The sequence below is a fragment of the Calidris pugnax genome, unplaced genomic scaffold, assembly GCF_001431845.1.
Source record: "Calidris pugnax isolate Ruff unplaced genomic scaffold, ASM143184v1 scaffold287, whole genome shotgun sequence".
Taxonomy (NCBI): domain Eukaryota; kingdom Metazoa; phylum Chordata; class Aves; order Charadriiformes; family Scolopacidae; genus Calidris; species Calidris pugnax.
The window spans coordinates 101,193-125,961 of NW_015091025.1; the positions used below are offsets into that span (position 1 = coordinate 101,193).

Sequence of the window (24,769 nt, forward strand, 5' to 3'; positions counted from 1 at the left end):
AAGCTGGAGAGGGATCAGGGAGGGGAGCCATAGGATGAGGGGGGGGTTTGACACTGAACCAGGGGAGATGGAGATGAGATGTGGGGAAGAACTTCTTTGCTGTGAGGTGGTGAGAGCCTGGCCCAGGTTGCCCAGAGAAGCTGTAGCTGCCCCATCCCTGGAGGGGTTCAAGGCCAGGTTGGAGGGGGCTTGGAGCAACCTGTTGTGGTGGGAGGTGTCCCTGCCCAGGGCAGGGGGTGGCACTGGGGGGGCTTTAAGACAGAACAGGTTTGCAGGCAGCTCTGATGCCCACCCTGCTGGAACTGCAGCGCGTTGGTATCAGATCCGATGTATTTGGGCCATACCCAGGGCGGAGGGCAGCCCCCGCACCGGGCCCGTCCTTCCCGAGGAGCCAGGGCCGGGCGTCCCCGGGGCTGCTCCCGCTGCCGGCCGAGGCGGTGGCGGGACCGGCCTCACCCCCTCCCCGCAGACGGGCGGCGGGACCGGGGCCGGGCACAAAACCCACCCTGGCGGAGCGGCCCTACGGAGAATCGCTGAATCACGCCGGCTCGGGCGGCCCAAGGCCCGCGGCGGGGCCGGGGAGGGGAGGGGGAAACCGGCGATAAGGGGCTGGGCGGCCACCGCCCCCCGGGCCGGGCGGGCCTCGCCGCCGATAGGCCGCGCCGGATGGTCTGAGGGGCGCCGCCGGCCCAGCGCCCTCCTCCCGCCGCCGAACGGAGCTCTCCCGGCGCGGCGGCGGCAGTGGCTCCCTCAGGGAGGGCGGGCCCGTCCGTCCCTCTCTCCGTCCGTCCCGCCGCCGGGTGGGGCTGGGCCGGGCCGCCCCCAGCGCCAAGGGCCGCGGGGACACACCCCGGCCGCGCTCCCTTCCCTCACAGGCTGCGCCCCGCGGCTGCCTCCCCGCCGCTGACAGGACGGCGGCCACCGCCTCCCTCCTCGCCCTGTCAGCCCTCACTGACGGCCGGCGGAGGCGGCTTGTTAAGCCGGGGTTCGGCTCCGCCGCGGCCTCTCCACCTCGCAGGGCCCAGGATGCGGGGCCTGGTGGCGGCCGCTCTCCTGCTGCTGCTGAGCGGCGCCGGTGCGGGCGCCTTCGCCGGCGGGAGGAGGAATGTGGACCCCGAAACGAACATGAACATCGTGAGTGGCGCGGCGGGGACGGAGGGAGGGAGAGAGAGGTGCCCGGGGATGTCACCGGGGCCGTAACGGGATGAGGAGGGGAGCGGAGGGGCCCAGGCCGCCCCTCTCCGGCTCCGCGGGCCCGGCCCGGTGCCCCCCGCAGCCGCCGGGGGAGCCCCTGGAGGCTCCGGGCTCTGCCCGCTCCTCCTCTCGGTTCCTTCTCCGTCCCCTGGTGCTGGCGGCTCATCTCCCTCACGGGTTTTCTGAGCCAGACCGGGTGCTTTTTTGCTGTTTGTGGCTGTTTTTGGCTATTCCTTCCTAAGCGCTAGGAGAGAGGGTGCTCCCGGAGCGCCCCGGTGCTGCCGGAGGATGCTCCCGCCCGCAGCCGCGCTCCTTCCCCTTCGGCGTTTACTCGCTTCACTTTATTCTCCTTCTGCCACAACAGCCACCCCAGGAGCTCTTTGCTATCGGTAACCGCTATCAGTTCCTCTTTCTTCTGTCTCATCCAAACCGGGCCATGTATTTCACATGTGCGAGAAGGTATTTCGCCCTGGAAATGCTTAAAGTCTGTAAGAAAATAAACACTCGAGTCAGCAGTATCCTCTAAATACCATTTCGAGGGCTGAATGTAGTCATTTGGTCTGAGGCTAATAGCATTTGAATGGAATTTAGTCTTCAGATCGTTGTGGAATGTTAATGTTGCTGCGGGTGATTAAAGATATATTTAAAAGGAATAGATTGTTTAATGAAATGCTCCTTCTCTTCCTTGCCCAGCAGCTGCAGAGTAGAACTCCCACGCTGTCTTCCAGTGCTTACATTTTCTCATTTTATGACTCTAAGTCACAGTTGGTGTCATAAAACCAATGAAACAGCCGGTTCTCTGTCCTGGTGGAGTTATATAAATTGAAAATAAGATGAAGCCCAAGCTGTAGGAGATGGGAGATAAACCTATTAATGAAATCATAGTATAAACAAGTGTGGGTTTTTTTTAATTATTATTTTCTTGTTTGGCTTGTCAACGAAGTCACTTAAAAGCTGTGCAGCAGAATAAGGTTTGAGGAGAAGGGTGAGTAAGAAGTGGCCCATGAACTATGAGCCAGGGTGACAATGTCAGCAGCTCGCACAGGTGAAGAGTGGGACCTTGGGGTCTGAAAGCTGCTGAGTACGTGGTTCGTTTCAGCACATCACCTAAACGTTGTGTCCTCTGTATAATGGAGAATTCGGCGTGAAGTTAGGATATGAATCTGAAATGTTTTTAAAGAAGCCTTCCCCTTCAGGAGAGATGAGCTTTTCCCTCCTCCTCTTCTGCTGTGGCACCAGTGGCTTTCTGCTGTCCTTGCTTGTTGCTGGAAGGTGCTGCTTTCCTGGAGAGCAGACAGCACTTTGGGTGTTTCTCTGCCAAATCTGTGTCTGGGTGTTTTGCCCTGTTACTGTAATCTCCTTTCCACCACTTCAGTCCCTTTCTCACCATCAGTGGGGCACGAGTAACTTGGGAAGGATCCCCGCGTACTCGGCGGGTGTTCCTGACGGGAGGAGGCTGGCACTCTGACTCCAAGGCGGTTCCTTTTCTTCCTCCAGAGTCAAATTATTACCTTCAGGGGATACCCGAGTGAGGAGTACGAGGTGACGACAGAGGACGGGTATATCCTTTCCGTGAACAGAATTCCTTACGGAAGAAGAGGCCCTGGGAGGAGCAAAGGTAAGATTTATGGCTGCTTGGAAAAATGGGAAGTCGTGAAAAATCTTCTCTTTGATTTATAAAGCTTTTGCTCCTGTCATAATCCAGGAAAGGGTTAAAGACTGCATGACCTATGCAATTAGAATGTCTTATTGATGAATGTTTTGGCCAAAATAGATTAGGTTTGTGTAGGGCAACTTGAGCAAAGGAAGGGAGGAGGAGTTAGAAAGCTCTGTTTCCCTGCCCTTGCTTTTTTGTGGCATTAATACAAGGCCTTCAGTGTTGTTTGCTTTTTTTGAGGGGTTTAGAGGCCTGGATTCTCTAGGAAGTGGAAAATAAGGGTTGAGATTTGTTGTGTTTTTTTTTTTTATAATAAAATCCCCTGAAAAGAGATTGATTGTCACGTTGGGTTATTTCAACCCCCATTTTAAAAAATGCTTCTTTATAGCAAATAAGCTTGTTAAAAATGCCTGACCATTTTCAGAAGTAGGGGCAGTTCACATCCCTCTTCTGGTGAAATAGAACTAAATTACATGAGTTCCCACTATAGTGTTCACAAAATAATTACTGCCTGATTTCTGCATAAAACAAGAATTAGTTTTAACCCCTCTTCAATGAGGTACAAGCCAGGCCAATAGTGCATAATGCTGGGCTCTCATATTTTACTGCTTAAATAGGTAAAATAATATAGTAAGGTAAAATCCCTTCAGAACTTCTTGAGTACAATACATTTAAAATATATTGGGGCATTCAGGTGAGGAGGTGGTGAGAGGAAGGGGAGGGGGAACATGAGGTGAAATTAAGGGAGCAGTATGGGCAAAGGAGGTTTTTGCCAGGACTGGGTGATGCAGGGCTTTAAAAACGAGACAGGTGTGTGTGGGAGAGGAGAGACAGAGGCTTTGACTTGCTGTCCTTGTGCATTGCATGTGGAATTAACGGTGTGTTTGAGCAGCAACGGCTGAATTTGGTACCAGTCACACCTGGGAGGTGCCTCTGGACTTAAAAAAATTTCGGAGAAGCCCCCAGGAAAAGGGCAGGCTGCCCTTGTACCTGTTGATTTTGTCCAGTCCTTCATGGATGACATAAGCAAACACAGGTTTCCTGAGCTGGGGGAATTCTCTGCATTCCCCTTCGCCACACCCTCGACCCCAAGTTCATGTTTGGCAAAGCGCTTTGATTTTAAAAACAGGGATTAGTGGGCACACTTGGGGAAGTATGATCTCCTGGAAGAATGAAGATTTCAAAGTTCATGTTGATCTTAAGTTTTTATAGACTTGGTATCTTTTCTCAGCGAGATACCAACGCTGTGTCACTGCTGACTTAGCGTATATATGCCATAACTCTGCTTTTGCAATGCCTGCACAATGTGAACAGGATCCCTTGGAATTATGTAGCACATGATGTTTTGGAACAAAACCTACAGTTCTTCAGCTGAAAAAAAAAAGGGGAGGGGGGGAGGAAAATATCCAGAGAACATCAATGATTTTTGGTTTTAGTATTAACTAAAAATCTAACCCAACTTCCATGGCATGGAAGCCCTCCTTGGGGGTGCAGTGGAGAGAGCAAAATGTTCTCTATCAGAAAGGGTAGTTTAAGGACCTGCCTTTCTTATTTATTTCTCTGGGGTTTTTAGGATCAGGGGTTATAAAAAATTATTATTGTCCAAGTCAGTTTGTCGCAGGATTGTGCAATTCATGTGCAGATCTGGTGACTGCTTGGTGAAGTGAAAAAAGGAAGGAACTGGCAGAAAGTGGAGGCTGATAGGGGAACAGAATGAAAGCATTAAAGCAGTTAATCAGTTTTCCCCTCCCCGTGTTATGAAACATGCAAGTCACAGCTTGAGGAGAGCCTCTTCTTCAAAAAAAAACAAAACAGAAGTTGCATGATCTGAGGTTAGTAAAAGGGAAGAAGGTATCAAAGCTGAAAGTGAACACTGCTGAAAACAAATTTAGTGTTAGGCTTGAAAATGCAGTTCAGGTGGCGATGAAGTATTACTGCAGCGGAATAAAGAGTGGTTTGCTCTGATTGCAGGGACAGTGTGCCACAATGTGGGTTTTTAACAAAATGGGTAAAGCAGGCACTGAAAAAGTTCCTCATCACAAGTATGAAGGTTGCCTGGAGGGAGGAATATTGCTAATTTGGGTGTTGGAACTCACAGAAGACATCTCTGGCCGTGACCCGGAGTGGAGGGTGTAGGTGACTGAGGGTTGTGATTTGGCTGTTTCTGCTGAAAGATCCAAGTCTCTAAATTACCAATGGAGGAAGTATTGCATGAGGTTAACACTGTGGTGGAAGGGTGTGTCATCAGAGGAGGTGAATTCCTGAGTTATCTCTGGTGTTGAGCTAAACTTACCACGTTATCAGATTTCAGTTATTAAAGCAAAAAAAAAAACACCCAAACCCCAAGCACCTGGGCTACTCTGGGATCCAAGGGACAAGTCTGGGGATTTTCTGAAGGTCATGTTCCTCCTAAAGGATGATACATTGATTTATTTCCTTTCTGTGGAAGCAGAAACCTTCAATTTTTTTAAATCTGCATTTTACCTAAAGGGGTGGTTTTCCTTTTCAGAATGGGGAAGTCAGGAGAGGAGCTTCCTAAATCCCACCTGGGTCTTGACTGTGGCTCTTTTAACTACTTAAGTCAAGAGGAGAAAGTCCTTGGAAAAACAGATTCCCCCCTGGCTGCCTGTACAGCTCTTCAGATGCTGCCAGAGCCTCGGGGGTGGAAGGGAGATAATATCAGTATCAGGTGCAGAGATTTCCAATCCTGGTTTGGGATTGTCTTAATTGGAGAAGAGAAATGTCAGTGGCATATAAATGGGAATTGATGTGGGGAGGGCAAGGCCTGTAATTAGTTTATCTGTCTCTGTGCTTGGACCACTTTGCTGAGTATTTTTGGCCTTGAAGCAGTTGTAAGGGCTGCCTGTACTTTTCCTGTGTTTTTTTCATGTGTGCTTATTGCACGTTTGCTGTCAGTTTTGACCTTTAAGGAGTCTCTTGCCCTAGTTTGGAAACAAACAAGTTGCTACTTTAAAATTCCTAATGGTAAAAAGTTGTTTTTTTTGTGAAAATGTGATTTCACGGCAGTGTGAATATTATACAAGCTGCTAATTTCAGGAGATCAGGTAAAGTAGATTAAATATTCAAAGTGCCAACGTAAAGCAGACTTTCAGTAACTACTGACTCTAATGATTGAGTTCCAAATGAGCAGGGAGCTGTGATAATGCTGTGTTGTTGCAGGCCCGAGGCCTGCCGTGTTCCTGCAGCACGGTTTGCTCGCCGATGCCAGCAACTGGATCACAAACCTGGATTACAACAGCCTGGGCTTCATGCTGGCGGACGCCGGCTACGACGTGTGGCTGGGCAACAGCAGAGGGAACACCTGGTCCAGGAAACACACCCATTTCACCGTGAAGCAAGAAGAATTCTGGCTTTTCAGGTATCCTCCTCTTGTGAGAGAAATTACAGATACCACACGCGCTTCTTGCCCGTGTTGCCCGTCGTCTCTGGGGACCTACAAGATATTTTCCTTCTGGTTCCACGTGCTGTCACATACATAGGGACAGTAAAGGGGGGTTTTATGGTCAGTATGGTGTCCTGTTTTCTTTATATCCTGATCCACCATGCAAAAAAGCTGTGTGCAGCTGTTCCACACTGATAACCTCACTCACACAAAGGACTCGTTATCTTTGCTTTTGTAGCTTTGATGAAATGGCCAAGTACGACATTCCAGCCTCGGTGGACTTTATTTTGAAGAAGACAGGCCAGGAACAAGTATATTACATTGGCCACTCACAGGGCACCACAATGGGTACGTGAAGAATATATTTGTCAGAATATACATATTTATGTATTTGTTAGAATATATTGTGTTTGAAATGATACCAAGTTCCACGTATGGGGTTTAATGACAAAAAGATGGTGTTTTTGAAATCTTCTGCTTTTGGTTTTTAGCTGCTTCTCTGGAATATTCATCAACATTAAAAAGAAAACACTTAACCTTTCTGTGTTTACTTAAAGTGGGAAGCTGTTGGAATGATAAATTGTAGTGGCAGGTACCCACCAGTACAGTTTCTATTAAAGTGTATCGATGAACTCTGCGTAATAAAATCATCAGACATGTAGAATAAAGATTCCTATTTCCAGCATATTTTGCTGTGTGTAGGAGCTGCTGCAGGTGCTTTTAGACCTGTAGATAGAAGGAGCTGGAAGTGTTGGGTTAGTTAGCAAAAACTTTTTTTTGAGAAAAGACCAAATCCTTCTGATTTGTCTCATTTAATTTGTGTTTCGTAGTAACTAGATTAATTTAAAATATCTAAACTGATCCTAGAGACAACAATCAAACTATTCATCTAAAAATACTTGTGCACACTCAACATATCTTAGATTTAATAGAATCACTGCTGGGTAAAATTCTCCTTAACTTGTGTCAGTGAGATTTGTTAATTACTCTCATATTATTTACAGCTTTCGTTGCTTTTTCAACTTTGCCACAGCTGGCTAAGAAAATCAAAATGTTCTTTGCCTTGGCACCAGTAGCTACAGTCAAGTTTGCCACCAGCCCTCTTGTAAAACTGGGAGTGTTTCCTGACCTGCTACTCAAGGTTTGTATTTGAGTGGAAATGTTTTGGGCCAAATGAGGGTTTTTCAACCCTTTCTAATTGAAAACAGCAGAGCAGAGAAGGTGAATAGCTGTGATTAGCTGAATGTGTTTGACAAGAACTGCTGGGCTGGTTTTTCCATAATAATGCAGTAAGCAGCGGGCTTTTCTGGTTTTATGGCTATTTAATGAGGCAATTTGCATCAGTTTAAAGCAGTATTTTACAATTACAACTTAATAGATGGAAGAAAATTATGTTTTCCCATGTACATGTTTCTAGAATTTGAGCTACAGGAATCACATGGTGGATTCAATGGTTGGTCTGTTTTAGCAGAGCCATGTGATGGCTTTATACGGAGTACTTTGGAGTTGTGAACTTTAACAGATTTGTTTCACAATTAACCAGTTAGTCTTAGAAGAGGATCCTGCAGGGGGTGATTAAGAGCAGCAGCTTTATTTAGCTGCAGTGACTCATGCTCTGGAGGAGTTTACCTTTCCCCGGGAACAGAGGGAGTGTGACATTGTGGACACCCTCCTCTCTCTCATTTTTAACCATCCCTTTCCTTTCCACCGCTCCTGGAGATTCCCACCCAGGGCTGTTTGTCCTGAGATAAACCCTTCTCTGGCCTACCAGTCTCTTTGCAGTATTAGGTCTCTGCTCCAAAGGCAGTTACACAAAGCTGTGCTCACAATTTGGGTCTCCCATCCCTTGCCTAACGAGCTTTGTCTAACGAGAGTAGCAGCTGCTCCATGCCCTGGGCAGATGTTCTCGTGGTGCTGAGGAACTCAGTTCTCATGGTGACTTGCAGAAAAGTGGAGTGGGGAAGTACAAGGAGGTGACAAACGCGGGGATCAGGCATGTCTCTGAAGAGCTGGGTCACTTTTGGGGAAGTTCTCAGGGGGCCATTTCCAAATCCTTGGGTGTTTTAAAAATACCCATGGAGAGGAAGTGGCCGTTGCAGCTCACGCAGCTGGATCTTCTTCCATGGTGTGAAGGGAGGGAGTTGCAGGTACAAGACCATTTAATGTGAGCAGGTGCAGCTTAAAATACTCCAGCCTTAAACAGTTCAGATGACAAGAAACCGTGTAGTACTCCTGTTAAAATAGTGAATTTAAAAGGGATTAGAATTTGGGGTGAGGTTTTGAATTCTTTAATGATGGTCCCAGTTGCCATGTGATCTTTGTGGGGGTGATGGCCGCACCGTTTCAAGCAGCAGCACTAACCATGGCCTTCTCCTTGGCCTGTAAACAAGATACATCATTTTTGTGTGACACTCCTGTCACCAGTGCAAATGCAAAGAATGACTTCAATAATGTTGCAGTATAAAAAAAACTAAACCCGGGTGGTTCTATGTAATGACGTGTTTGTTGTTTTGCAGGACATGTTTGGGAAGAAACAATTCCTCCCTCAGAATTACTTGCTGAAGTGGCTTGCGACCCACGTTTGCACCCACAGAATACTTGATGACCTTTGTGGCAACATATTCTTTCTTCTCTGTGGCTTTAATGAGAGAAACTTGAATATGGTATGTTTTGGTGACTTCTCATAGCTGAGTTATTTTCTCCTCTAGCGCACTATGGCCTGTGTATCGCTGCACTGATGGGCCTTTTTGTGTAATGAGAAACAACACTGCCTTCATCATACTGAGTTTGGATTAATCTTTCCTCGGTATGGATGTAGTTTCCCAGCTTGGATGGATAGGATTAACCTTTTAAAATGTTATTGGAAAGCTAAAATAGATTATTTTAGATCTGCTGGGGAAGTGGGTAAGAGAAGTGAATTAATACAATGGTGCATGTATTTAATTCCTTGTACAACGAGGTGAAGACTAAAGATACAACAGTGGACATGTGCAGCTACTTCCTCTGGGACTGATTTCGGAGCCTGCTGATGGCTTCATCTCTGGTTCTGGGTCCAAAGGGCTTGTTCGTAGGATGTGGTTTGTTTTCTAAAAGGTGGTTACCAGCAGCTGGCCTGAGACTGCCTTTTTCATAATGCTTCTTAAAGTGAAGAATAAAGATTTCCTTCTTTATTTAGTAAACTCCCTGAACTGTGTAGAAGCTGGTATCAGTTTACCCACAGGTGGATGGAGGCTGAGGATTTTATTATTGGAGTGACAGAGAATTAGCATTATTTTTTTCACCAACCTGTGTGCACAAGTGTACATTTTTTTTGTATTTTATATCAAGGTGAAAATGCAGTTTTCTGATGTTTTCTTGCCCAGGACATGCCATTTTCATGGTTTTAAAAGGGATTTAGGTTTGTGCTGGGTATTTTGTACTTCTAAACTCAAGGTGTATGAAATTCAGAGTCACTTTGGCCCGACAGCTGCTGGTTTAGATGTAGAGTAACGTGAGGTTTCTCTGGAGGGCCATCTAAATATGAGTTAACGTGTTCCCAATTCTTAAAATGCTAGCACTTCTAAAAAGATATTCTGAATATATAAAAAATACTTGAGGGATTTCATTATCAAGTTTAAAGCTCAGCTTTAAATTTCTGCAGTTAATTGTAAGTAGTTCCCAAAATGTTTCAACCTTTTACCTCATCTGTATACATGGCTCCAGTTAACTTTTGTTTAGAATGGTTTTAATGGAATTTTTTCTGTTAGTTGTTCAAGAAGCCATAATGGTTGTGCTGGGTAAACCCTGTTAATTCTCTGGTTGCAGAGCCGAGTGGACGTGTATTCAACACACTGCCCCGCGGGGACTTCTGTACAAAACATGATCCACTGGAGCCAGGTAGAGTGTCCACAATCTACCTATGACTCTGTCTTGTTTGGAGAATATCGATGTCTCTGATAATTAAATGGGCTAAAATGCCCAAATCTGGGTGTAGCTCAGCCCAGGTGGAATTCTGGAGCTGCCAGTTGTCAGAACAGCAACTGTTCACTGCGGCTGCTTCGCTGGCGGTGGCTTTGGTGGCTCATCCTCTCCCCTGGGTCTCTGAAGACAGATGAGTGTCCTTCAGGCCAACAGGAGATACAACACAGTAACTTCACTCAGAAATGCTGCAGCGAGTATTTGTTCCCCTTTTGATTACAAGTGATATATTTAGCCTGTGAGAAGCAGCAGGTGTTCTGTTCTGTCCTGTTTGGCTTCATTTTCTATTTTATTAGTGTATTTAGAATTTCACCTCAGTGCAGGATTTCACGCCTGTAATGCCATTGTGCCTGAGGTGTGGTATGTATATAAATGTTATATGAAGCATAGACATTTAGACAGCAAGGTGAATGTCCCAGAAGTTAGCATGGAGCTGCCACATCCTGGCTTTGGGGACACTGAACTGTTTTCCTTAATCTTTCCTGCCATTGCTATGAAGGAGGGTGAAGTCTTAAGGGACAAAGTCTAATGGCAGTGAATGTTAATGTTTCCCACCCCTGTGACACTTGTCCTTGTTAATTTTTGGTATCTCCCCATTTCTTGTGTCGGTTCTCCAGAGGACCTATACTTTTTTTTATTCCTGCAGTAGAAGTGTTGAAGTTCTTCTTTGCATGTGTGAATATTTGTCTTATTTCTAGGCTGTGAAGACTGGGGAACTCAAAGCTTATGACTGGGGAAGCAAGGCTGCGAATATGGCTCACTACAACCAGGTAGACATAGTTTATGGAGATGTTATAATTCTTGAGTGTCTTAAATGTTCTTGGGCACTTCTCTGGGTACTGTGTTTCTGCTGCATCTTAAAGAGTCACTAGTGTTGTCCAGTGACCAGACTGGAGACCTGCCTTTTCAAAAACAAAAAACCAAACCCCAGAAGGGGCCATGGAGCTCTGGAGCAGTCCTTAGTGAGGAGGGTTGGGAGCTGTGGCGGCACACTGCTCCTCAGGGTTGTTCCTCAGGAGGTCCATGAGGTGGCACTCTGCACTTCTCCATTCCATATCACTTGTCCTCAGCCTGTTTCCTCTCCACTTGTGTTGGTTTCTAAGTTGCTGTGTGTGATACTGAAAATATTTTACTGCTTTGTCACTGTACTGCCTGGGAAAGATCTCGGTATCGTACTGTCAGAGTAGCAATCCCTCTGACTATTTGGTTAGGGCTTAGAAATAACCTGAATGGGATGGGTTCTCCAGCTACCTGCTGTCCTCTAAGCCCTGCAAGCCATTTGTCTACTGCTGTGCATGCTGTAATGTTGGAGTAACTCCTGGAGTTACACTTTCTGTGGAGTCAGGGCTCCATCTCCACCTCTGGCTGCCCAAGAGGGGAAGAGAAAATGCGATTCTGGAACATTCTCCTCGCGTGTCACATCACACTGAAGACTTGCTCGTTCTAATGCTTTGGTCTTCCCTTTCCCCCTCCTCAGTCCACTCCCCCCTTCTACAAAATCAAGGCCATGACGGTGCCCACGGCGGTGTGGACGGGTGGACAGGACTGGCTGGCCGACCCCAAGGACGTCGCGATGCTGCTCACCCAGATCACAAACCTGGTCTACCACAAAAACATTCCAGAGTGGGAACATTTGGATTTCATCTGGGGCCTCGATGCACCTTACCGCATGTATAACGAGATAATTAACATGATTAGGAAGTATCTCTAAACCGGCTTAGTATTTCAGAGCATTAGTTCACCAGGAATTAATCTTTTTGGAACACCTGCTTTTCCTGGCCATAACGCTACCTTGCTTATTTATGATGCATTTTTAAAATGCCAGCAGTGACTACTGAATCAGATTCAATGTTTGGTGGGGTTTTTCTCAGTATTATTTCTCACTCCTGCAGCAATCCTCAGTGGATTCCCTGTGGATTTTGCACCCCGTGGGGGGGTACTCAGAACCCAGCAGCGTGGCATGTCGTGGGCACAGAGACTTCCTGACGTGTCTGAAAGACAAGGGGGTCCCTTCAGTGCCCCAGGTGCTTGGCAATTAAACCAGACAGTATTTTTGCTGTGCGTAAACCCCTGTGGTTTCTGAGTACCTGTGGGAAGTGCCCCTCGGCCCGCACTCACCCCTTCGGTGCTGGTACTTTAAAAAGCACTTAGTGGCTTTTTGCTGCCTTGTTGTTATTTTAGCCATTAGTCCAAGCTGGCTTTCTTCGGATGACTCCCTCTTTCAATGCTGCCCAGGAGAGCTGTGGTGAAGCCAGAGAAGGTCACCGCTGTCGGTTGAAATCTCCGATGTTGGGACTGATTCATCCCTGTGTATTTTTTGATTCAACGGTGTCCCTGGAGCCTTCTGTGTTTCACGCCCCAGCTGTGGATGAGGGTTGTTATTTGCCCTCGTGGATTCCTGGAACAGGAGGAGCTCTTCAAAGAAACACCCCTTTCAGGTGGCTTTGTCAGTAGCTTATGGCTTTCGAGGAGAATGATGTCACGGACTCGTGTTTTGTTTCCTTTGCACTGACCAGTAAGGAACGAGCTGCCCCAGTAAACCACTGGCGGGGGAAGAGCCAAAGTGTTAATTCTAGAGCTTGAGTGATTTAATTCCTGTGGGCTTTTCCCCTTAATCACCTGCTGCTTTGGAGCTCTGTTGACTTTTTAGCTGCTTTTACGGTGCTTGTCACCGTCATGTTGGGGAGCCCTGGTGGGGCCTGGCAGTATTAACCACAGTTCCTGTTTCTCTCACTTTTCACACCAAAATGGGGCTAAACCCTGATGTAATGGGGGAGAGGGTTTGCTCTGGGGGCTGTAATGGTCTGTGGTGCCTTGCTCTCCCCACTGAGCGTGCGGAGGGTTTTGGCTGCTCTGGGTTGCAGAGAAGTGCCAAATGCAGGAGCCCTCTCCAGGGCTGGGTGCCTCAGGCCAGGACATGGTTTCTGTCCCGTGCTTGCTGCATTCCACCCAGGCTTCTGGCTGTAATTCCAGCAGGATAAGAAGCCTTTTCTACACGGCATAGAAAATAGCGGGTTTTAAACTGCGGCAAGCTTACTTTTTGGAAAAAAAACAAAATTAAAAAAAAATGGCAAAAAGATGCATAAGCCATAAATGAGGGGTAGTTTGTTTTTTATTCCTAATTCAGACTCAGGGAATCCTCAGGCTTTAAGGAAAAAGGTTGATGATATTTCAGCGAGGACTCCGGGCAGGACCTAGGTTTGCTTTATGCCTGTAGCAGCCGCCTGTGCCTCCCCTTGCTGTGCCAGAAGGGAATTCCTTGGGAATCCAAAGAGGCTCCCTGGGGTGGCGAGGGGCTGGGAGGCAGCAGGGGCCACCTGTGGTGTCTGTGTTAAGCTTGGGATATTGCAATAAAGGTGGGATGAGCTGGGAGATGTGTTGTGTCACACTTCTTGTTTCACGGGCACACATGAGTCTTTGGGACAGAAGCCAGAAAGCTGAGTTTTTCACAATAATTCCTCCATAGAATAAGTACAAGGAACAAGTACAACAGCCAAGTGTGCTTCCAGTTTACTTTTGTCCTGAAAGAGGCTTTTCCTGAGCCTAAAAGGCCGTTGGTGTTGTTTTGGGGGACTTCTCTCAGACTTCTAAATGAGGTCCCAGCTGTAAGTACCTGCTCATGAGACGGAGTCATTTTCTAGGCCTCCAGGTGAGGCTCCTTTCAGACAGTGACAGGGTGGAAAGCTGCTTGTGGCACAGCCTTAAACCGTGGCTAATTGGATTGCTTAACGCACCTCCTGGTAATCTCATGAATAGCGTTTAATTACATGGTGAGGTGGGGAACTAATAATTGCCCGGGTACGTTTGCTGTGATCCCCAGCTTCTGGCCTTTGGTGTCTTCGATAAGAAGTGCTCAGGCGGTACCTTTCTGAGCACAGTAGATGTGTGGGGTGTATAAAACCCTCTGTTTTATCAGCTGATGGACACACACACCCCCACCCCAGCCTGGGAATACAGCCAGAACAGTGGGACCTTCACACAAAGGCTGTTTTGGGGTTTCTCCACTTCCCTGGAGCGGGGGTGGCTCCGGGAGCTGCAGAGCATTTTTACTCCATTCAGTGATTGTGGAGCTGGTGACAACACTGGCAGAGGTTTGCACGGCAACTCAGACAGCAGAGAAGTGCCTCGGCACGGGGAGTGGGGGTGAAACAGCTCCTGTGGGCCCTGCCAGAGAAACAGCTTTCTTGGGAGCAAAATAAGCCACTTTTCTGTCAATTACTCTTTATGGTGAATGTGCCTTACAGAAAAGGTAAACGTGGCTGCCTCAATACCAGGAAAAGTCACAAATGACTCTAACCCAGGAGGTGTGAGAGAGAAACCTTGGTGGAGGAATAGGTTTTATGATAAAACGTGGATCTTTGTGGAAGGTTGTCCTGTAAGGGGAGTGTTTGGAGTGTCTGCTCCCTTTTGGTGCCACAGCACTGCCTGTCCCGGGAGCGCTCAGTACAGCCCCATCCCAGATAACTTTATAGGAACAGAATCCTTCTGCCACGGCTGCCCTGCAGAGAGGATTCATGGAAATCCCCAAGGAAATAAAAACCTCAGAAGGTTGGCTGGACGGTACCACCCCTGTAAGGTGACTTCTTCAGTCCCATTTTTGGAGGACACCGCGGTGCAAAGGGTCTGTGTCACGTTGTGACTCCTCCAGACACGAGCCCTGTGTGTGGCTGTAGGGGATGCAAATCACTCTCTCACTGCAGAATTACAAATTGTGAGTGAGAGAATTTTAGGATCTTTTCCCAGTGGTAATTATTTTGAAAACTGACCCCGATAAGGTAAAGCTTGAGAACTAACAATTTGCTTTGCTGGCAGCTTCCCATCCCCAGCCATTGTCAGGATTCAGGAAAATCCCTTCCATGAGGCTGGAGAGGTTTTTCAGTGGAGCTTGGTTGGGCAGGTGAATATTTTGATTAAGAAATGTGGTTGTTAAGAGAAGTGGTTTGTGTTGAGGCTAAGGGTTTTCATCAGAACTGAAAGGAATGTGTTCTTCATCCCAGTGTACCCAGCATGGGCTTCGGGCTGCTCCCCTGGGATGTGAAGAGCAGGGGTTCGTGCCCCTCCTTGGGATTCAGATCCTGGGGCTGAGGGGCTGGAGCAGGTACAGAGATGGAAACGGAGCTGGGGAGGGGTCTGGAGAACAAGTCTGATGGGGAGCAGCTGAGGGAGCTGGGGGTGTTCAGCCTGGAGAGAAGGAGGCTGAGGGGAGACCTTCTTGCTCTCTCCAACTCCCTGAAAGGAGGGTGTAGCCAGGGGGGGTCGGTCTCTTCTCCCAAGGAACAGGTGATGGGACAAGAGGAAATGGCCTCAAGTTACACCAGGGGAGGTTCAGATTGGAGATTGGGAACAATTTCTTCACTGAAAGGGTTGTCAAGCCTTGGGAGAGGCTGCCCAGGGCAGTGGTGGAGTCCCCATCCCTGGAGGGGTTTCCAAGCCGGGCAGACGTGGTGCTGAGGGACGTGGGTGGGTTTGTCAGCGTTGGGGTGGGTGATGGTTGGGCTGGATGATCTGAAAGGTCCCTCCCAGGCTGGGCGATTCCGTGATCTCTGACCTGATCCCCAGTAACCGCGCAGAGGGAGACCCCGGGTGAAAAGACGTGAAAAGACCCAAACCTGCCTCTTTCCCCCCCAGTCCTGTATCTCGCTATCCCCCGGCGTTGCACCGCCCGAGCAATAACCCTCAGAGCCGCAGGGTTAACAAACCCCTCGGGGGGGGCGCAGCCTGCGCTGGGGGGGCTGTTTCCCGCGGAGCGGAGCCGCCGGCAGGGGGCGTAAGGAGCCCGCGCAGATCCGCACCCGCGGAGCGGGGTGTCCGCCTCCTGCCGCCCCGGGTGAGCCCTGGAGGAGGTGAGTCGGGATGGGAGCACCCCCCATTTAGTGTGATGTTTTTGATTTTTTTTTTCTTTCCCTAGCGTAATAATTTAATTTAAAACGAGAGAAGGGGCTGCCTCCGCCCCCCCCGGCTCTGGCTGCCGTCCCGCTGCAGCCCCGGCCGGGCTCAATCCTGCCCCACCGAGCGGGAGACGAGGAGGAGGTAAAAGGAAACGCCGTCTCTGCTGCTGGGACATTCCTTCCAGCGCGTTCATCCCGGGTTTCCCTCCTGCTAAACTGTCCTCATTTTCCTGCCCGTCCCGTGTTTAGCTCCTGCCTAAGCCCCGCCGCCGGGGGTAGGTGCTGGCGGCTCCTGCTCATGTGGAATCTATTTGAGACCCTTCGCGGGGCCTCCTTCCAAACTATGTGCCCTTCAACCTACGCGCTGTAGCAGGAGGCTTTGGGAGTGTTTTTTGAGAGACCCGTTCAGAGTCTGGTACCGCGGGGGGAGTTTGGCTGAGCGCAGGGGGCTGGGGCTGTGCTGCTGAACTCAGAAAGGATTTGCCTCCGCTTTTGTCTTGGCTTCACTTTGTACCTTGCGCCGACAAAGAAACCCGAGAGGAAGGGGGTGATAAGGGCTTTGTGGGGGCAGAGCCCAACGGCTGGAGCTGGGATTCGGGAGAATCGGGGGTTTCCCTCTGGGATGCCCCAGGATCGGTACCCGGCCGGGGAGAGCCCGCAGAGCCCAGCAGATGGGTGCCACGGCCACCCAGGTAAGTTCTCCTTGCACCTCGCTTTATATTGAGGGATATACCAGTAATACCACTGCAAAATTCCGTTATTTTCCCTTAAGGGACTGAAGAATATTTCTGTGTGATCTAACCTGCAGGCAAGATGCCCGCTCTTTAAATTTTAGCTGGTAGGGCAGCAGTGGTTCTAAAACTCCTCAAGACTTGGGGTGGCTGTTAGGGATTAGTGGGAGCAGTGTCTTAGGGCAGCAGAGCTATTTCTGCCCGTCTCCCCTTAGGCAGATTTGGGGAATGTGCTGGAATAAATGTGGTCCCTACATAATTCTAATAAAATAGAGAATCACGTGTCCCACCTGGGAGGCTTAATTTCTGACCGTAACTCCATAAATCAACAGAAAGCATCTCTCACAAGAATATTTTCTGACCCAGACGTTACTGAGTTACAAATGCATTTTTCATGTCCTCATTGTGAAATGGAGGTCGGGATAAAATGCAACCAGGAGACTGAAATGCAGCTCTTGGATATAGATCCTCGTCCATTAAATTAGTGTCTTGCCGGGTTTTAGTTTCTCTGCGTTTGACAGTCTGAAGTAATTGAGTTCAGCAGAACAGTCTCAGAGCAGCAGAAAATCACAATCTGTCTCTACAATGTCTGTGCCACAGGTGGGTGTGTGAAGGCCATGCCGTACCTGTGCCCAGCAACTGACTCCTGAGTGTCCCCATCACAGCACGGGGGGGTCACTGCTTCACAAACCCCCCCGAGTCTGAGAAGAGAGCAAAATCCACACCTCCTTCAGAGCAGAACCTCTCCAAGAGAAGACAGGTGAGGCTGAAAGCAAACTTAACTGTTAGAAGTCCTTTTCACAATAATTCCTCCATAGAATAAGTACAAGGAACAAGTACAACAGCCAAGTGTGCTTCCAGTTTACTTTTGTCCTGAAAGAGGCTTTTCCTGAGCCTAAAAGGCCGTTGGTGTTGTTTTGGGGGACTTCTCTCAGACTTCTAAACGAGGTCCCAGCTGTAAGTACCTGCTCATGAGACGGAGTCATTTTCTAGGCCTCCAGGTGAGGCTCCTTTCAGACAGTGACAGGGTGGAAAGCTGCTTGTGGCACAGCCTTAAACCGTGGCTAATTGGATTGCTTAACGCACCTCCTGGTAATCTCATGAATAGCGTTTAATTACATGGTGAGGTGGGGAACTAATAATTGCCCGGGTACGTTTGCTGTGATCCCCAGCTTCTGGCCTTTGGTGTCTTCGATAAGAAGTGCTCAGGCGGTACCTTTCTGAGCACAGTAGATGTGTGGGGTGTATAAAACCCTCTGTTTTATCAGCTGATGGACACACACACCCCCACCCCAGCCTGGGAATAAAGCCAGAACAGTGGGACCTTCACACAAAGGCTGTTTTGGGGTTTCTCCACTTCCCTGGAGCGGGGGTGGCTCCGGGAGCTGCAGAGCATTTTTACTCCATTCAGTGATTGTGGAGCTGGTGACAACACTGGCAGAGGTTTGCACGGCAACTCAGACAGCAGAGAAGTGCCTCGGCACGGGGAGTGGGGGTGAAACAGCTCCTGTGGGCCCTGCCAGAGAAACAGCTTTCTTGGGAGCAAAATAAGCCACTTTTCTGTCAATTACTCTTTATGGTGAATGTGCCTTACAGAAAAGGCTGCCTCAATACCAGGAAAAGTCACAAATGACTCTAACCCAGGAGGTGTGAGAGAGAAACCTTGGTGGAGGAATAGGTTTTATGATAAAACATGGATCTTGGTGGAAGGTTTTCCTGTAAGGGCAGCGTTTGGAGTGTCTGCTGCCTTTCGGTGCCACAGCACTGCCTGTCCCGGGAGCGCTCAGTACAGCCCCATCCCAGATAACTTTATAGGAACAGAATCCTTCTGCCACGGCTGCCCTGCAGAGAGGATTCATGGAAATCCCCAAGGAAATAAAAACCTCAGAAGGTTGGCTGGACGGTACCACCCCTGTAAGGTGACTTCTTCAGTCCCATTTTTGGAGGACACCGCGGTGCAAAGGGTCTGTGTCACGTTGTGACTCCTCCAGACACGAGCCCTGTGTGTGGCTGTAGGGGATGCAAATCACTCTCTCACTGCAGAATTACAAATTGTGAGTGAGAGAATTTTAGGATCTTTTCCCAGTGGTAATTATTTTGAAAACTGACCCCGATAAGGTAAAGCTTGAGAACTAACAATTTGCTTTGCTGGCAGCTTCCCATCCCCAGCCATTGTCAGGATTCAGGAAAATCCCTTCCATGAGGCTGGAGAGGTTTTTCAGTGGAGCTTGGTTGGGCAGGTGAATATTTTGATTAAGAAATGTGGTTGTTAAGAGAAGTGGTTTGTGTTGAGGCTAAGGGTTTTCATCAGAACTGAAAGGAATGTGTTCTTCATCCCAGTGTACCCAGCATGGGCTTCGGGCTGCTCCCCTGGGATGTGAAGAGCAGGGGTTCGTGCCCCTCCTTGGGATTCAGATCCTGGGGCTGAGGGGCTGGAGCAGGTACAGAGATGGAAACGGAGCTGGGGAGGGGTCTGGAGAACAAGTCTGATGGGGAGCAGCTGAGGGAGCTGGGGGTGTTCAGCCTGGAGAGAAGGAGGCTGAGGGGAGACCTTCTTGCTCTCTCCAACTCCCTGAAAGGAGGGTGTAGCCAGGGGGGTCGGTCTCTTCTCCCAAGGAACAGGTGATGGGACAAGAGGAAATGGCCTCAAGTTACACCAGGGGAGGTTCAGATTGGAGATTGGGAACAATTTCTTCACTGAAAGGGTTATCAAGCCTTGGGAGAGGCTGCCCAGGGCAGTGGTGGAGTCGCCATCCCTGGAGGGGTTTCCAAACCGGGCAGAGGTGGTGCTGAGGGACATGGGTCAGTGGTGGTTTGGACAGTGCTGGGTTGATGGTTGAAAGGTCCCTTCAGACTTGATGATCTGAAAGGTCCCTCCCAGGCTGGGCGATTCCATGATCTCTGACCTGACCCCCAGTAACCGCGCAGAGGGAGACCCCGGGTGAAAAGACGTGAAAAGACCCAAACCTGCCTCTTTCCCCCCCAGTCCTGTATCTCGCTATCCCCCGGCGTTGCACCGCCCGAGCAATAACCCTCAGAGCCGCAGGGTTAACAAACCCCTCGGGGGGGGCGCAGCCTGCGCTGGGGGGGCTGTTTCCCGCGGAGCGGAGCCGCCGGCAGGGGGCGTAAGGAGCCCGCGCAGATCCGCACCCGCGGAGCGGGGTGTCCGCCTCCTGCCGCCCCGGGTGAGCCCTGGAGGAGGTGAGTCGGGATGGGAGCACCCCCCATTTAGTGTGATGTTTTTGATTTTTTTTTTCTTTCCCTAGCGTAATAATTTAATTTAAAACGAGAGAAGGGGCTGCCTCCGCCCCCCCCGGCTCTGGCTGCCGTCCCGCTGCAGCCCCGGCCGGGCTCAATCCTGCCCCACCGAGCGGGAGACGAGGAGGAGGTAAAAGGAAACGCCGTCTCTGCTGCTGGGACATTCCTTCCAGCGCGTTCATCCCGGGTTTCCCTCCTGCTAAACTGTCCTCATTTTCCTGCCCGTCCCGTGTTTAGCTCCTGCCTAAGCCCCGCCGCCGGGGGTAGGTGCTGGCGGCTCCTGCTCATGTGGAATCTATTTGAGACCCTTCGCGGGGCCTCCTTCCCAACTATGTGCCCTTCAACCTACGCGCTGTAGCAGGAGGCTTTGGGAGTGTTTTTTGAGAGACCCGTTCAGAGTCTGGTACCGCGGGGGGAGTTTGGCTGAGCGCAGGGGGCTGGGGCTGTGCTGCTGAACTCAGAAAGGATTTGCCTCCGCTTTTGTCTTGGCTTCACTTTGTACCTTGCGCCGACAAAGAAACCCGAGAGGAAGGGGGTGATAAGGGCTTTGTGGGGGCAGAGCCCAACGGCTGGAGCTGGGATTCGGGAGAATCGGGGGTTTCCCTCTGGGATGCCCCAGGATCGGTACCCGGCCGGGGAGAGCCCGCAGAGCCCAGCAGATGGGTGCCACGGCCACCCAGGTAAGTTCTCCTTGCACCTCGCTTTATATTGAGGGATATACCAGTAATACCACTGCAAAATTCCGTTATTTTCCCTTAAGGGACTGAAGAATATTTCTGTGTGATCTAACCTGCAGGCAAGATGCCCGCTCTTTAAATTTTAGCTGGTAGGGCAGCAGTGGTTCTAAAACTCCTCAAGACTTGGGGTGGCTGTTAGGGATTAGTGGGAGCAGTGTCTTAGGGCAGCAGAGCTATTTCTGCCCGTCTCCCCTTAGGCAGATTTGGGGAATGTGCTGGAATAAATGTGGTCCCTACATAATTCTAATAAAATAGAGAATCACGTGTCCCACCTGGGAGGCTTAATTTCTGACCGTAACTCCATAAATCAACAGAAAGCATCTCTCAGAAGAATATTTTCTGACCCAGACGTTACTGAGTTACAAATGCATTTTTCATGTCCTCATTGTGAAATGGAGGTCGGGATAAAATGCAACCAGGAGACTGAAATGCAGCTCTTGGATATAGATCCTCGTCCATTAAATTAGTGTCTTGCCGGGTTTTAGTTTCTCTGCGTTTGACAGTCTGAAGTAATTGAGTTCAGCAGAACAGTCTCAGAGCAGCAGAAAATCACAATCTGTCTCTACAATGTCTGTGCCACAGGTGGGTGTGTGAAGGCCATGCCGTACCTGTGCCCAGCAACTGACTCCTGAGTGTCCCCATCACAGCACGGGGGGGTCACTGCTTCACAAACCCCCCCGAGTCTGAGAAGAGAGCAAAATCCACACCTCCTTCAGAGCAGAACCTCTCCAAGAGAAGATAGGTGAGGCTGAAAGCAAACTTAACTGTTAGAAGTCCATGCGTACTTCAGAAAAGGTCACTGCTAATTAATCTTTCTTAATTACCGAGAGGCAAGGAAACTCTGTCTCCCACTTCCCCCCCCATCAGATTGCTTTTCTGAAGAGCAAAGACCTAAAACCGTCTGAACAAGCTCATAAAGGCATCCAGGAAGCTGAGCTCATTTCCAACATTAGACTGAAGGCTGTGCCCACAAAAGAGGTGAGTTCAGAGGAAGCTGATGGAAAGCGCCGTTTCCCTGAACGGTCAGAGCTTTGTCGGTCTCTTTCTAACAGCACAAAAGAGGTGATGCCTTAGTGGTGAAATCAAAGCCACGTCATTTACCCCTAAAACACCTAGAGCAAATGGAAATGCTGGGGGGGAAGCTGCTGGGCTCTGGCTGCTGAGCAGGAGGAGACGGGTGTCTCCAGCAGACCCTGGCATTACGTATGTCAATGTGAGACTGGGAGACAGGAGGATTTCCATCTCGTGTTGCTCCAGGAGCTGCTGAGGTGTGGAGGGAACAGTGTCATAATCACAGAATCTTCTAGGTTGGAAGGGACCTTAAAGATCATCTTGTCCAACCGTCAACCCAACTGACAAAAATGCAGTAACACCTTTCACCAAGTCCCTGTTCGGAAGCACCCTGAGGCTGTACCTTGTGTCCATCCCAGCAGCCGGGGCATAGTTGGGTTCTTCAGAAGTTGTTGGCTCAATTTTGCATCTGGTTGAGGGTTGAGTCAGGTGGATTTTGCCCTGCTGAGAAGCCACAGGAGTGTCAAGGAGACCTGGACCTCAAGGGCAGGTGGAGATAAGTCACCACCGCCGCAGTCAGGCTGGAAATCAGGCTCCCGAGTCAGGTGTCTCCTCAGCCTGTTGCACACCCGAGGGTTCGTTAGGAAACTGTGTGTTTGCACACCCCCCCTGCCCACCCAGCACCCGCGGGTCACCCCTGGGGTTAGGGACACGCACACCTTCGGCAGCAGACAGGGCAAAACACAACGGCATGTTGTATTTCCTTACCTGGGAAGGGAAAAGGGCAACAAACCACACCACGATTTGATGTTAGTGAGAGACAGCAGTTCTTCCAGCGTGTGCAGGTCCTTCACGTGGAGTGGAGGAGGATCCTACCCTCTTTCTCTGCGTTCCTCTGTGTTCCTCTGTGTTTCTCTGCGTTTCTCATTTCTCTCTGCTCATTTTTCCTCCGGTGGAGCCTCCCGGCACCCCGCTAGCCCCGTCAGGAGATGGGGACGCCTCCTCCCCGCGGTGTCCCGCAGGAAAAGGCAGCTTTCTCTTTAACGGCGGCTCTGACTCAGTGAGGAGGGTTTCTGATGGGCGGAGATTTCCGCGGAGCCGGGCTAGATAAAGGCTGGCAGGGTCTGTGCCCGCCGGGAGAGCCAGGGGCACGATGAGCTGCGGGCGGGAGCAGGGAGCGCTGCTGGACTGCGCCATGGACACGGCCGGACGGAGGGACAGGTCGTGTCTCCAGCCCCTCTGGGACCTGGTGGCGGCCAAGGAGCCCTTCCTCAAATCCCCCTTTTTCCCGGTGGTGTTTTCTTTCACGGCGTACATGGCTTTCTGCCTGCCCTACGTCGCGCTGGACATCCTGAGCGCCAGGCTGCCCACCTTGAGGAAATACAAAATCCAGGCGCAGAGCTACCCGACGCTGGGCATGATGGTGCCCTGCATCCTCCAGAGCGCCTACCACCACCTGGTTTTCATCTTCCCAGTGACATTTCTCCACTGGTACTGCAGACCAGTGCATCTGCCGGTGGTGGCTCCCGAGCTGCCCGAGGTGCTGCTGGAGGTGGCGGTTTGCCTGCTCCTCTTTGATCTCCAGTACTTCCTCTGGCATCTGCTGCATCACAAGGTGCCCTGGCTCTACAGGACCTTCCACAAGGTGCACCACAAGCACGTGTCCACCTTTGCTCTCACCACGCAGTACTCCAGCGTCTGGGAATTGCTCTGGCTGGGGTTTTTCGCCGCTGTCAACCCCGTGCTCCTGGGATGCCACCCTCTGACTGAAATGATCTTCTTCCTGGTGAACATCTGGCTGTCGGTGGAGGACCACTCGGGATACGACCTCCCGTGGTCGACTCACCGCCTGGTGCCCTTTGGTTGGTACGGGGGGGCACCACACCATGATCTCCACCACCTGAAGTTCAAATCAAACTACGCCCCTTACTTCACCCACTGGGACAGGCTCTTTGGGACATTCACAGAGTCACACTCCAATTAAAGGTATCTGCCTGGGGACGAACTCTTCTTTGGTTTTTTTTTTTTATACAGACTGAACTAGGACATTAATTTTTCAAAGACCTACAGAAGATTGTATATTTGAAGCTGCCTATAAAAGCCATAGCTATTTATAACAAATCCTCTTAATATATGTGTATTTGTGGGTATACTTGGAACTGCCTGGGTGAAATGTCTGTGCAAGCGGGAGGGTGAATACCTGTTGCTTAAATTTGTTTGAGTCAAAGGTGTCAGGGAAGCATTAGGAGACGTTCTCTCTTCTTTCCCTCTTTCTGGCTTTCATAAAGCATGTATCGTGTCACTGTATGAGGTTTTATACATACGCCAGAACAATTGTCTTACTGTCGTAGGATGATTGATGATGTAAACAGGAAAGGTACACAGCGTGGATTTTTGTGGGGTTTTATTGCACAATGAGGGTGTAAAATATTGCTGCCAAACAAAGCTCGTTGGCTGACTGTGCAATAATTTTTATATTTATATTTTATACCTGGATGTACTATCTGTTTTTGATAGAAAATAAATATGGTCATTCTTTTAAAATTGTGGTCTGTTTCATTTTATTCACTCTTCATCTCAGGAACAGGTATGGTTCCTTTTGGATAGATGTTGTCTATCTGAGTTTCAGACTTTTCTTATTAAAATATTGCCATGTTATTTCAAAAGCGAACCATTTACTTTTTCTCCAGAATAACTGTTTTTAAATAGTTTTCAATTTTGTAGAAACAGAATATTGAAGACTGCAGTTTAAAAAGCCGCGGCGAAATTTTATTATTACATTTGGGAGAAGCTTCAATAATTTTCCCTAGATTTATGATGTGAGAGCAGAACAGTAAGCAGCCCCTTAATAAAAGGGAGCGTTGGTTCCTTCCCCCCCCCCCCATCAATTAATAACAATTATTATTGTTATTACAACTTGCACGCAGAAGCCT

The 24,769-nt window shown here is 49.4% G+C and overlaps 2 protein-coding genes across 2 annotated transcripts; both read left to right on the forward strand.

The window, feature by feature from the left end:
* Positions 1-806: 806 nt before the first annotated feature.
* On the forward strand, positions 807-13,583 carry LOC106896132 (putative lysosomal acid lipase/cholesteryl ester hydrolase). The gene is made up of 9 exons (XM_014955861.1): positions 807-1,134; positions 2,692-2,812; positions 6,032-6,230; positions 6,493-6,602; positions 7,259-7,395; positions 8,771-8,917; positions 10,059-10,130; positions 10,910-10,981; positions 11,689-13,583. The coding sequence occupies exons 1-9, from the start codon at positions 1,027-1,029 to the stop codon at positions 11,920-11,922; spliced, it is 1,200 nt and encodes a 399-aa protein (XP_014811347.1). The 5' UTR covers positions 807-1,026; the 3' UTR covers positions 11,923-13,583.
* A 7,577-nt stretch (positions 13,584-21,160) lies between these two features.
* On the forward strand, positions 21,161-24,360 carry CH25H (cholesterol 25-hydroxylase). Its single transcript, XM_014955862.1, has 2 exons — positions 21,161-21,803; positions 22,795-24,360. Exon 2 carries the CDS (start codon positions 22,990-22,992, stop codon positions 23,818-23,820), a length of 831 nt encoding a protein of 276 aa, XP_014811348.1. The 5' UTR covers positions 21,161-21,803; positions 22,795-22,989; the 3' UTR covers positions 23,821-24,360.
* The last annotated feature ends 409 nt before the right edge of the window (positions 24,361-24,769 follow it).